The 13,485-nt window shown below is 40.5% G+C and overlaps 1 protein-coding gene across 1 annotated transcript in view; it reads left to right on the top strand.

Annotated features, from left to right (window-relative positions):
- fars2 (phenylalanyl-tRNA synthetase 2, mitochondrial) overlaps window positions 1-13,485 on the top strand; it is a 198,708-nt gene that overhangs the window by 99,274 nt on the left and 85,949 nt on the right. Inside the window, exon 5 of the mRNA XM_072678708.1 lies at window positions 4,668-4,828. Coding sequence (XP_072534809.1) covers window positions 4,668-4,828 — 161 coding nt within the window. The remainder of the gene's footprint in view (window positions 1-4,667; window positions 4,829-13,485) is intronic.

The raw sequence follows: 13,485 nt of genomic DNA on the forward strand, positions 1-13,485 counted from the left end.
GGATGAGAGAGAGAGAGAGAGATGAAGGGAGGGAGTGAGGGATTGGCAGGGAGGGGATGGCATAGAGGCGTCAAGCTGTGAAAGTGAGTGCTGCCAAGGACTGTTAGCCTTGCTGATGTCATCGCAAGGTGAAGAGCGTCAGCTTGCCAGACCCAACTGCCAGCCTCCCTGGAAGGCTGTGATTGGCTGGAGTGGGAGGCGGGCATCACAGACCTGCCCTCTGTTTCAATTCAAGTCTTATGTCTCATGTTCTTACACTGTACACTGTGTAATTCACTGTCTAATGCCTGGATTGTTGTGGGGTACTGCAACAATGTACATCTGTGTAGTGCCTAAATAGCAGCCATATAAACGACCAGAAACATCCATTCCTGTGTTTGTGAATCAGTAAATCAACCATTTTAAGCATTTAGAACTGCAGCGGACCCTGATGGCTCCTCCCATTCCACTACATATGGGAGCCTGTGGCCCCTGATGATACTTGTAGGTATCATCTGAGTATTAATAGTACACTGCATCCTGTTGCATTTTCCATGCTGTGTTGAAATGGTGTCCAAGCCATTATTATTCCCTACAATGGAGAAATCAGGAACGCTATGCAGAACACTATCCTGACATAGGGAACAGGAATAGTGTCCTAATCGCTGCTCCAAAAATCAGGAGCATTATACTGAACATTGAACATCATAGGGAACACTATTTTTAAGGGGAATGAAGGAACAATGGAACACATGGGAACATTGGGAGTACTAATTACAACACTATTATATGACCCTAATTATTATTCCTTACATCGGAAAACCAGGAACAGTGTACAGAGCACTGTTGTAGTAAACAGAAATGGTACTCAATCGTTATGGTACATAATTCCTTACCTTGGTAAAATAGAAAACTATGTTGAACACTGTATAGGGAACAGGGGTCGTGCCCTACTTACTGTTCCTTGTATTGGAAAATTGGGAGCACTGGATTATCATAGGAAACAGAAATAGTCCCTAATCACTATTCCCAACATTGGAAAACACTATTGTAGAGAACGGAGTTGGTCTCTAATCAAAGCACTATACAGAACATATTATACATATTATAACATATATTATTGAACATTATTGTAGAGACCAGAAATGATCTCTAGTAAATTTTCCCCTATATTGGACACTATTATAGGGAACAAGGATGGTGTTCACTGTTCCCTACATTGAAAAAAAAAATTGGAAGCACTACACAGAACTCTTTTTTAAGGAACCAAAAGGGTCTCTAACGAGTGTCCACTACTTTACAAAAATAATAAACGCTATATAGGGAGCAGAGGTTGTGCCCTACTTACAGTTCCTTGTATTGGGAAATTGGAAGCACTGGATTAAACACTACTATAGCAAACATAAATGGTCCCTAATCACAGTTCCCAACATTGGAAAACCAGGAACTCTGTTGTAGAGAACAAATTTGGTCTCTAATCAAAGCACTATACATATACATATATTTTAAGAATGTATAAGGAACCAAAATGGTCACTAAGGAGTATCCTCTACTTTGAAAAATCATGAGCACTACATAGAAAATTACTGTAGAGAACAGAAATTGTCCCTAGTCCACTTCATTGGAAATTTAGAAACACTATATTGGACACTATTATAGGGAACAAGAATGGTGTTCACTGTTTTATAAGGAACCAAAATGGTCTCTAATGAGTGTCCCCTACAAAAATAATAAACGTTATATAGGGAGCAGAGTTGTGCCCTACTTACAGTTCCTTGTATTGGGAAATTGGGAGCACTGGATTAAACACTTTTAAAGGTCCCTGATCACTATTCCCAACATAGGAAAACCAGGAACACTATTGTACAGAACAGAGCTGGTCTTTAATTGAAGCACTATACTGAACTTATTTATAAAGAACCAAAATGGTCACTAATGTGTATCCCCTACTTTGGAAATTCATTGTAGAGAACAGAAATGGCAACTAGTCATTTTTCCTTCATTGGAAAATCAGGAACACTATATTGGACACTATCACAGGGAACAAGGATGGAGTTTCCTATATTGGAAAATCAGGAAACACCACATCAAACAAAAATGGTCCCTAATCACTGTTCCTTATATTGGAATTTGGAAGCACAGATTATAGAACAGTCCCTTATTACTATTCCCAACATGGGCAAACCAGGAACGCTATATAGAGCACTATTGTAAAGAGCAGAAAGGTCCGGAAAATTGCATTATGGGCATTCTGTGTTTATTAGAATTCATAGTTTATATGCTACCTATTGCTACCATTACAAAACAGCAGGCTCCCAAAATAGTGTCCGTTCTTGTGAATAGAGCTTGCTTCAAGTGAGCTTTACCTACTACCTCTATTCTTGGACTCTTGTGCTCCACTTGATTTGAAACGCAGCCCTGCTGGAGAGAAGGAGAAGCCAGTGGAGGGAGGGGCGTCACAATACCTGTTTCAGGCAGTCATCTGAGGTCATCGCTGATGTCTGCGTTACATGCAGTCTCCTGGCTGACGTCTCTGGCACTGTGCGAGTGTGTGTGTGTACGTGCGTGCGTGCTCGTGCCAGCCCCCTCCGCTAAGTCTCGAGCTCGCTACGCTATTAACCATGTCACACAGCTTTATGTCTCTCTTTCATCTCTCTTGATGTGCTCGTTACCTGCAGTGGCAGGCGAGTGATAGCAATCAGCCTATCCATCAATCCTCTCTGCCCAGCGTCTCAGCGGAAACGCTCAGCCTGGTAACCCCCCCCATCTCAAAAACGCCAGCAATGCAGTGCACCGATCAAGGCTGGGCATCCAAACCGAATCACTGCATGCTTACTGGAGCTCAGAAACAATTAAAAAGTTTTTTATTTTTTTGCTCCTCTGCAACCATCCGAAGGAGCGCCCCCACACTTCCACTCGAGAAAGTTAATTCAACATTTCTGCAGGGATTGGAGTAATTAATGAAAGGTACACCAGGCAGAATGGAGGTGTTGATTGATCTAGGCTCACAAATTTATTCCCCAATTTATTCAGGTGTCTGTCTTTGCCGACTGAGTGCTTTGACCCCTGAGTTGCTCCTTCATTACCATATAAAGCAGATTTTCCTCAAATCTGATGGAATGCTGCTCTGGAGTGGAGAGACCGCAAGTAAAGCAGGGGTGGAAGAAGGAAAGGGTTGCACAGAGCTTTGTACAGTACTACGCACAAGTCCGAGACCACCCTTCATCACGTGTACTTTGACAGCAGCTGTGATAAGAGCTACCTGTAGATCCTGTGATTACATTTTAGGAGTGCTGGAGACTTCTTTATGCATCTTGTGGTCTTCTGTTAGACTGAACTTGCAAGGATGGCTTGACCTGGCCATGTTGGCAGTTGGCTGATTTCTCCTTTCCCAGACTCATAAATACCTACAAACATCTTTCTGAATGATATAATCTGCCCACATAAGTAAAGTAAACAGCAGGCAAAAATAAGTGGGAAATACAGGAGTTTTCACAACTGGAGCAAATAGGAACCCTTACAACCATTCAAGACTCAGTAGACCACCAGAACAAACTTCCCCTCATCAGATACACTGCATTTAAAGCTTTCAGCTTTGAGAGAGAGGAGCAAATCAAGCTCCAGTCTCACGTCGAATCTGAAAATATCCACAAATGTCACAGATTAGAAGACCACTCAACACTGTGGCTCTGGAAATTAGCTGATATAAGAATAAAGAGGAGAAGCAGCTGGTGTTCTCAAAACAATGGACTGACCGCTACGGAGTCCTGACCTTAACATCATTGAATATGTTTGGGATGATTAAGGTGGTGAGAAGCAAGAAATTCTCCAACTTCCATGGCCTCCTGCAGTATATGTTCAAAAGTTTGTGGACACCCCTTCTAAGCCCCACTTAGTGCAGCATTGAGCTGGGGAGCAGTGGAACTGTGTTCTCTGGAATGATGGAATGGTGCTCCATCCAATTCTTTCATGAAGAGGACATCCCGACCTCACTAACACTCTTGTCGCTAAACTCAATCAAATCCTCACAGCAATGCTGGTCCAAAATCTAGTGGAAAACCTTCCTCCAAGTACAGTAGAGACAGTTTCTACAACAAAAGCACATAAACTAGTCTGTAATACTCTTTATTTCAGAAAAAATGATGAACGAATGGGTGTCCCAATACTTTTGTCCATTTATTGTAGTGTAGATAGCTCTGTTCTTTTTGATATGTGATATCACCCAAAGCTTGTTGAATTTCCTTTTTGCTGACAGCTGATGTGCCAACCTGTCAATTCTAAAAGCTGGCAGCTCATCATGCCCTCTAGGCATGGTGTAGCTATGGGACCAACTTTAATTATCACAAAACATTAACTTTCGTGAGTTTAGTGTTAGTTAGATGAAAGCCAGACAATCTATACCCAGGCAATTGTCTAAGATGGAAAGTTGTTTGTTTTTGTTGCTTGGCCAGACAGTATTGATCAGCTGAATTTCTGTCTCTTATACTGTATATTTGTGTAACTCTAGAGGGTGGATTTGGGACTGTAAAGTCAAAAAGACACAAACAACAGCAGGGGGGTCTGCTGTTGGTGTTCCTTCATGGGGAAATGTAACTTTATTAGAGGACCTGTTTTCTGAAACAACAACAGAAACGTCTGAATTAAAAACAAAGGGAGAATCTAAGCATTGTTGTTTTTCTCTCTGGCAGCGGGCGCAGGGAATAAGATTGGCTGGGCTTTTGGATTGGGTCTGGAGAGACTGGCAATGGTTCTGTTTGGCATCCCGGACATACGTCTCTTCTGGAGCCAGGACGAACGCTTCCTCAGGCAGTTCCACCTGTCCAACATCTATGACCCCGTCATCTTTAAGGTATGATCCACACATCAGAAACACTCGGTGTTTGTCTGTGAGGTTAAGGGAATCTTAATCTCTGCTGATCTGAGCTACCTGACTCCCTGTTAAGGCCAGAGCACACTGACCCAAGAAATGCCAACATGTCGGGCATGTCTGTGTGTGATAGTTGTGTTTTCACTGTTTTCACTGGTTCCAGTGTTCTCCATCATTCACACTGGTTCATGTGGCTTCTTGGTTCTTTTTCTATACATTCCCTAACAACCACCAACCGAAACTCATAATTCAGTTATCAAGCTGTGTTATCACATCATACAGTTTGTACAGTGAAGCTTCAGCCAAAAATCAAACATAGTCCCCCACCCGAATCCTACATTTGGTTAATGAGCCAAAATATATGTGATGTTCCAATGAGCTGTGAACCAAATGTAGCTAACAACTCTTCTAGAACCGTGTGAATGGGGATACTCTTCTAGATCCCTGTGAATGGGGATACACTGCTAGAACCGCGTGAATGGGGGAAACTCTTCTAGAACTGTGTGAATGGGGATATTCTTCTAGAACTGTCTGAATGGGGATATTCTTCTAGAACTGTCTGAATGGGGATATTCTTCTAGAACTGTCTGAATGGGGATATTCTTCTAGAACCGTGCGAATGGAAATACTCTTCTAGAACCGTATGAAGGGGAAACTCTTCTAGAACCGTATGAATGGGGAAACTCTTCTAGAACAGAGTGAAGGTGGGGGGCGGGGGCATTATTCCAGAACAGGATGGATTGGGAAAATCATTCTAGAACAGTGCGAATTGGAAAGATTACTCTAGAACAGTGCGGATAGGAAAATCATTCTAGAACAGTGTGAATAGGAAACTTATTCTAGAACAGTGCGAATAGGAAAATCATTCTAGAACAGTGTGATTAGGAAACTTATTCTAGAACAGTGTGATTAGGAAACTCATTCTAGAACAGTGTGATTAGGAAACTTATTCTAGAACAGTGTGATTAGGAAACTCATTCTAGAACAGTGTGATTAGGAAACTCGTTCTAGAACAGTGCGAATAGGAAACTTATTCTACTTACAGTGCGAATAGGAAGATCATTCTAGAACAGTGTGATTAGGAAAATCATTCTAGAACAGTGTGATTAGGAAACTTATTCTAGAACAGTGTGAATAGGAAGATCATTCTAGAACAGTGTGATTAGGAAACTCGTTCTAGAACAGTGCGAATAGGAAACTTATTCTACTTACAGTGCGAATAGGAAGATCATTCTAGAACAGTGTGATTAGGAAAATCATTCTAGAACAGTGTGATTAGGAAACTTATTCTAGAACAGTGCGAATAGGAAGATCATTCTAGAACAGTGTGATTAGGAAACTTATTCTAGAACAGTGTGATTAGGAAACTCATTCTAGAACAGTGTGATTAGGAAACTCGTTCTAGAACAGTGTGATTAGGAAACTCGTTCTAGAACAGTGTGATTAGGAAACTCGTTCTAGAACAGTGCGAATAGGAAGATCATTCTAGAACAGTGTGATTAGGAAACTCGTTCTAGAACAGTGTGATTAGGAAACTTATTCTAGAACAGTGTGATTAGGAAACTTATTCTAGAACAGTGTGATTAGGAAACTCATTCTAGAACAGTGTGATTAGGAAACTCATTCTAGAACAGTGCGAATAGGAAACTCATTCTAGAACAGTGTGATTAGGAAACTTATTCTAGAACAGTGTGATTAGGAAACTCATTCTAGAACAGTGCGAATAGGAAACTCATTCTAGAACAGTGCGAATGAGGAACCTATGTTTGTTGTGTGTGGTGGTTGTTCGGTCTTTTAGCCCTTATTTGAATGTATAGTGGAAGAGGTATAAAAGAAAATGCCAGTCTCTGCAGAGCCGTGTCCCAGAGAAACCCCTTAGTTTTGTTTGTGTGTCCTTGTGGGTTGGTGTGTTCAGCGTTTAAACTCAATGTTCAGTCTTATTTAACCAGAGTGAAATGAATGACTGGGACAGTCAGAAGCCGTTCCCCAATGACCTGCTTACCATGCAAACTGAGGCTTTGTAAAACACCCTCAAGGTGCCCACAGAATTAGTTGTTTACAATGACCTAAATCTCCATTGAGGGTCTGCTAGGTGTAGCTTAATGAGTTTGTGTAGTGCAATGTGTACACTGTCACTCTGTGTTGTTGTTGATTTCATTTTTGTAATCAGAGCGAGTAAACATTTGAGTTTTAGTGGCGGTGGAAACTTTTGGGAGAGGTGGCTTTGCTCTGCACACTTATTCACTATGCTATGCTGACTGAAACGTCTAATGTGGTTTTCCCCACAGGTGTACACACTTACACCCCCCCCCCCCCCCCCCCCCCCACACACACACACACACACACACACAAAATACATTATAATTCATGTCTAAATAGAGATTTCACAATACAATATATTGATTTTGTTAATGTGTGGGGGAGAACATTGCTTTTCCTGGCATGTTTGATTGGGAAATAAGGTAAACCTATTGTGCTTTAGCCTGTTACACTAACTACATTTTTTAACACATAACTACATAAGTATATATTTTTTCTGGATGATATATTATCTGTAAAATAAACGTGATAAATTATGATATTGTAATTTGAAGTTTATATTTATGTTTAAAAATCCAAATAAATACAACACACAAAATAAAAACCACTGTTTTAAACAGCATACCAGCTTATTAATGCTAAGTAAACACAACGGGCAATCTCAAGGTCAGCAAAAATGTTATTGAGGTCATGTTGATATCATCATAGTTAAGATGACAAGCTGAATTTTATAATTCAGTTATCAAGCTGTGTTATCACAGCTTACAGTTCTTAAAGTGAAGCTTCAGCCAAAAATCAAACATACACATATTCCCATCACCGGAATCCTAAATTTGGTTAATGAGCCAAAATATGTTTGGTGTTCAAAGGAGCTGTGAACCAAATGTAGCTAACAAGCAGTGGATCTTACCCACCAATTAGCATTGTGCAACATGAACTACATGCCTGTCTTTGCACATTTGCCTCAAATTGCTTTTTAAAATCATTTCAACCATGGCTTTAGGCACTGTCTCATGCACTGCTAACGTGTATGAACACTGCATGACGTACAGTTCTCCATAAACATGCATATTCTACCTACTAGAGATTACTTAACAACCTGATACAGTCCAAGGTAAGTGTAACGGTTAGGTGTGCAGTGTTCACAATGCTTACGCTTTCATTACTTATTAGCTACATAAGTCTTATACCTCCAGTGCAAACTAAAGAAATGCATAGTTTTTAGGAATCATAGAGTTTAGATGAGAGGGAGAGGAGATGGCTTCGCCTGCTAGTTACACACCAACAAAATACTTAATACCAAATAAATGATGAACAATGAGCAATGGAGGTAAAATATCATGACTACAAGGCCAATGTTGAAAACGGCCAAATCAGGTTTTTACGTCAACAGACCCAAACCCACTGACAATTCAGCACAAAGACAAACTGCATGGCATACTGCTATCCATAAAGGTAGAGGAATGACAGAATTCAGCACTTAAAGGATAAGGATAAAGGAGACTCGCATCACATGTGGTACATGTGGTGGAACGAAACTGTGATCTCAAGGTCCCAGTTACACCCAAAGAGCAGTTATTGAATACATAAAATAACTGAAAAAGGTAGACATAAATAGGAAAAGTGGGAAATATAGGGAAATTACAAAAGTAGCAGCAATCTGATCACAATATGAAAGGAGTGGAGCAGCATGAATGGCTAGGTGGAGTTTAAGAGTTTTACAGCTTCTGGGTCCTTTATGATGCAGGTGGCCCTCTTCCTGCATCTGGAGGTGTAAATGTCCATGGTAAGTGGTGATTAGATATTAAGAAATATTATAAGATTTAATTTGCCCTGTTTTTAGAGATTTTATCGACAAAAAGGTCCTTTGTATTACTTCGGCACATAAGTTTACCTAATCCAATAAATCATAGATAATTCAGCAGAAACAAGCAACATTTTCTGCCCATGCAATAAGACACTTTCAGTAGATTATCTCAAAAGGAAAAAAGGGTTAAATAATAATTAGATATTTAAACTAGATTTAAGAGAATCTCACTTGCCAAAGTAGGCCATCTTCAGCCTGACCGCCGTTGAAGCTTCACTTTATTATGACCGAAAATAACAGTTGGAAATCTAAATGTAGCCATTGAAAGAACGAGCACATCAACACAGTTACTGTGAGAAAGTATAGTGGTCTGCTATTACTATTACTACAGTGTTTAATGGCTTCTATGGCATCGACTATTTGAAGCCCCTTCATTTAGTCTTCCACATAGTCAGGAGGTTGAGAGTTCATGTCCCAGTAATTGCAGATCAGTATTTTGGGATACAGTGACTCGGCTGGTCATCATCAACGACATTTGGACATCTCTTTAACTTTAAACAGGAAAAAGAACAAAGATTCAGCATCAGTCGTGTTGTGATTTCAGTGTTGATCAAATGGAGAAATGATGGCTAGGTGCTGATTTTAGCTGTGCATTGTAATTTTCTCATTTTTTACATACACCTCTTGCGCAAGTCTATTTGAGATTTGGACTACAGTTTGCACAATGCAGAGTAAAGAGAATAAGCTTCCATTACCAGTTTACTGCATTAGCTTGTAGCTCCAGTGCAAAACCCAAGAACTACTCCTGGAACCCCGGACATGTCTTGTCTTATCGCTACATCTGTAATGGGCAAATTCTGCATTCTACTTGATTTTTGGCTAAACTATGATTTTAAATTCAGTCTAAGCGATGCAGCAGTATTTCATCCCATGCCTGGTCTCCTCGGCCGGAAAGCTCATCTCGAGTTCATATGCATCCATCTCCCATCTCCTCTATAAAAGATCTTATTCCTGCTCTGTAAAAGCCTGCTGATAGCTGCTCTAATGCCTGCGGTGCTACTGCGGTCATTTGTATTCTGCCTCACACGCCGGTTCAGAGCTTCCCTCATTTTTGATGTTTTTTTCCTTCCACCATTATTCCTGAGGTCAAGCGAACACCACACACACACACACACACACACACACATACACATACACACTCACATTAGCCTGCAGGGTCAGGTTTGGCCGCTTAGAAAAGGAGCACTATAGACGAGCCTTCTGCTCTGGAATTCATCCCAAACTAATACTGTGTTGTGTGTGTTGTGTGCTTCTGGCTGTGGTTCTTGTAAGCGTAGTTAACTCAGTGTCAGCTCATTGTCTAATACATTGATTTCCCTTGAATTATTGGCACCCTTAGCAGCAGATCCTGTCCTCAGTCCTTTACGTTGTCTGGTTGGGTCTCTGTGAATGAGCCATAGGTGCCCATAGTTGCTGACCCTGTTTTCAGTTCATTGGTTGTCCACTTTTGGTGCTCCAAGGAGACCTGCCTGATGTTTTGGAGACCTGCCTGCTGTTCCCTGTCACCTATCCATCACCTATCCATCCTATCCATTTGGGCCTTGTCAGAGTGTCTCAAATTCTTATGTTTGCTTGTGTTCCCTGCTTTTTACCCTCCACCTCCACCCCTTGACAAATGCCACTGTAGATGAAGGTAATCACTGAATCAATGTTATTCAATGTTATTGCCAGTTATTAAACATTTTAAGTTCTTCATAAGCATGTGACTTTGGTTAGAGTGTTTTACAACCTTGCTAATTTGCCTTAAATGGGTTAGATTTTAGCCTAGCGCCTGGCTAGTACCTGCTTGCTTCACAGCTTCTCCTTCACCCTCTGGACTCATGTGGGGCTGCGGTGGCTCAGCGGTTAGAGCTCTGGGCTATTAATGACAGGGTTGTGGGTTCGATACCCGGGCTTGTCCAGCTGCCACTGTTGTGCCCTTGAGCAAGGCCTTCTCTGATCCCCGGGCGCCACAGCAATGGCTGCCCACTGCACTGTGTCCGACACAAATTGAGAATATGGTTGTCTTGTCTTATCATGCTCTTACCGCAGCTGTTGCTTTTAGCTCTCCTACTGGCCATCGTGCAGATACCTGCAGCAGTGCTTTCTCCGGTCAGCCCTTGTCCAAACAGTGCTTAACCCAGCTGGCCAGCATTAGCTTTTAGCCTTTTAGCCTTGCTTCCACATTCCACAGAAGTAGCTGGGCTGGCTGTATGTACATTTTGGGGTGTAAATATAAGGAGTCAAGACTGTTATGTAACAGTTGTGGGGTTTTGGATTTGTACTGGATTTTGAAGGAGGACACTGCTGAGTTGGAGGTTTAATTTTTTTTATTATTCAACTATTCCAAGATGAATTTCCATTCTAGCGCATCTTTAGGATCACAACTTCGTCTTTAACCCCATAACACTCCAAGGCTTAAGGGGTTAAAGTTTGACTCTGTGACGGTTCGTCTAATTAGGCTTGGGCTGCATTACCTGTCAGTTTGAACCGACAGACACATGTAACTTCACATTGGTATCTCTACTCTCTTCCCTTGTTAGGAAAGCATTGTGCACGCTGCCTGATGCCTTTATCTATAATGTATGAGCATGGACTGGCAACCCTCTGCTCTTCAACACCAGCAGGTCACACTCAGAGTTCAGGCCGACTCTCCATCTTCCACCTACTGCATTACACCCTGTTCACACCTTATCCCTTTAACTATGAGCTTCTTCCTGGGTGTTTAATATATATATATGTGCTCTAGCTCTGGAGGTTGAGGAAATATCAGTAGTGAAAGGCTGCTCACGTACAGTATGAATGTTACTCTAGAACATTATGGCATCAAAGTCCTGTGAAGGATGTTGCAAGTGTAGGAGAAGGAGGTCATGTACTGTGGAAGAAAGTTTAGCTTAGTGACCGGCGGCTCAAACTGAGCTGAACTTTAAGTGCTAGATAGTTCAGGCAGTGTTTCTCATCCAGAAGATGGCTTAAAGCAGAGGTTCAGCTAAAAATCAATTGTATAGCTTTTTTTCCAGAAGATGGGAGATGTTTTCTCTCTGAAATTTGATTCTTCAGTTTTTCCACTGGAGCGAATGCAAGCAAATGTAGCTAACAAGTAGTGCAAGCTTATACACTGTTAAAATCATAAGATTGAGGAACTTGAGGTTCTTATATTTGAAACTGTGGAGGAACCTCTTAAGGTGCTTTGAGGAACCTTCAAGAACAGGTTTTTATAAGAAAACCCTGTCATCAGTGACACCACTTACCAACACTTTGAGTTTAACACTTACTCACATGTGTTTTCAATACATACTAATTATTTAGTTCCTACTAATTATTCTAAAGGTAGTAGTTATTCAGTACCTACTTAGTAGCTACTAATTATTCAGTAAATATTAAAATTTTATGAATAATTGGTAGCTACTGAATAATAAGTATATATTAGACCCAAGTATATTTTACACAAGACCAATTAATTGTGTCTACTTATTACTATCTATAAAATACATTTATATTTTACAGTACCTACAAATTCTGTGTCTACGGAGTGTTCTCAGCATTTACCAATGATTAAATATAGAGTATTAATTCATTTTAATTAAGTCTGAATTATACATTAACTACTAATTACTATTTACTGATTACTAAGTACCTTCTAGTTATTCAATTTGTAGTATTTATTCAGTAACTGCTAATTATTCAATAATTATAAATGTCATTGCTAATAATTTATCATCTCCTGATTATTTAGTACCTATTAAGTATTAAGTACATAGTATTCATTCAGTACTGTCTAATTATTCAATAAGTATAAATTATACAGTACCTGCTAATTATCCTGTACCTACTAATTATTAAATGAGTAGTTAATAATCAGTAACTTCTAATTACTGAATAAGTATAAATGATACAGCACCTACTAATTATCCAATGAATTATTCAAGTAGTACTCATTTTTCAGAATCTTGTGAAACTAATGTGGAACCTGTCCTTTAAAGGATGTGTCCACATACAGGCCTTTAGGCTTGAAAGCGTTCAGTCAGCCCTGTAAACCTTGACTTGTGTCATATTGTCAGTCATATTTATGTACAGCAATTCATCACACTGTGTCCGAAACATGGGCACTGTGTGATGAACATGAGGTTTTTTCGGAAAGACCCATCACTTCAGTTTGTCAAGGTTCTGGCACAGAGTGCTTAGCACTGAGCTTAGTTACTGCTGTTGGTTCTTCTTTGTAACTTGATTACATTTCCGCTCTGCTTTGCCTGTAAAGGGTCATGAGGCAGAGAAGCAGCAGGTGTGAGTGGACCGTGGTGTTCTGCTGAACAGGTGTCCAGCACCCCCTGAGCAGCCAGTTTTTACATTTACACCAGCCAAATAAGTCTTTCAGATAGGGAGAACATTGCGCATGAAGAATGACCTGAGAACGGTGCCATAAATACAAATTCACTGCATATTTATCTGCGGCACTCTGCACAGGTTTTAGGTCACTTGTTGTACGCCGGGTTTTGCTTCAGTAAACACTAATATATTAGCATTAATGCAAATGAATATGTTCAGCGTGAAAATGTTAGAGCAGTAGTAAGTAGCATTTTTACATTAAAACAACAGCTTCAAAATCATTTTGATGCTCCAGTGGCTGTAATAGGGAGAATAGAACCTTAATTGTTGCTACACTGGACTCGGCACACCAGAAACTGCTCTATGTAACTTTGCTGATGCAGGAAAATGCTTGCTGGAACTGTATAATGCTGCCTATCCAGAGGGT

This window comes from Salminus brasiliensis, chromosome 5, assembly GCF_030463535.1.
Source record: "Salminus brasiliensis chromosome 5, fSalBra1.hap2, whole genome shotgun sequence".
NCBI lineage: Eukaryota > Metazoa > Chordata > Actinopteri > Characiformes > Bryconidae > Salminus > Salminus brasiliensis.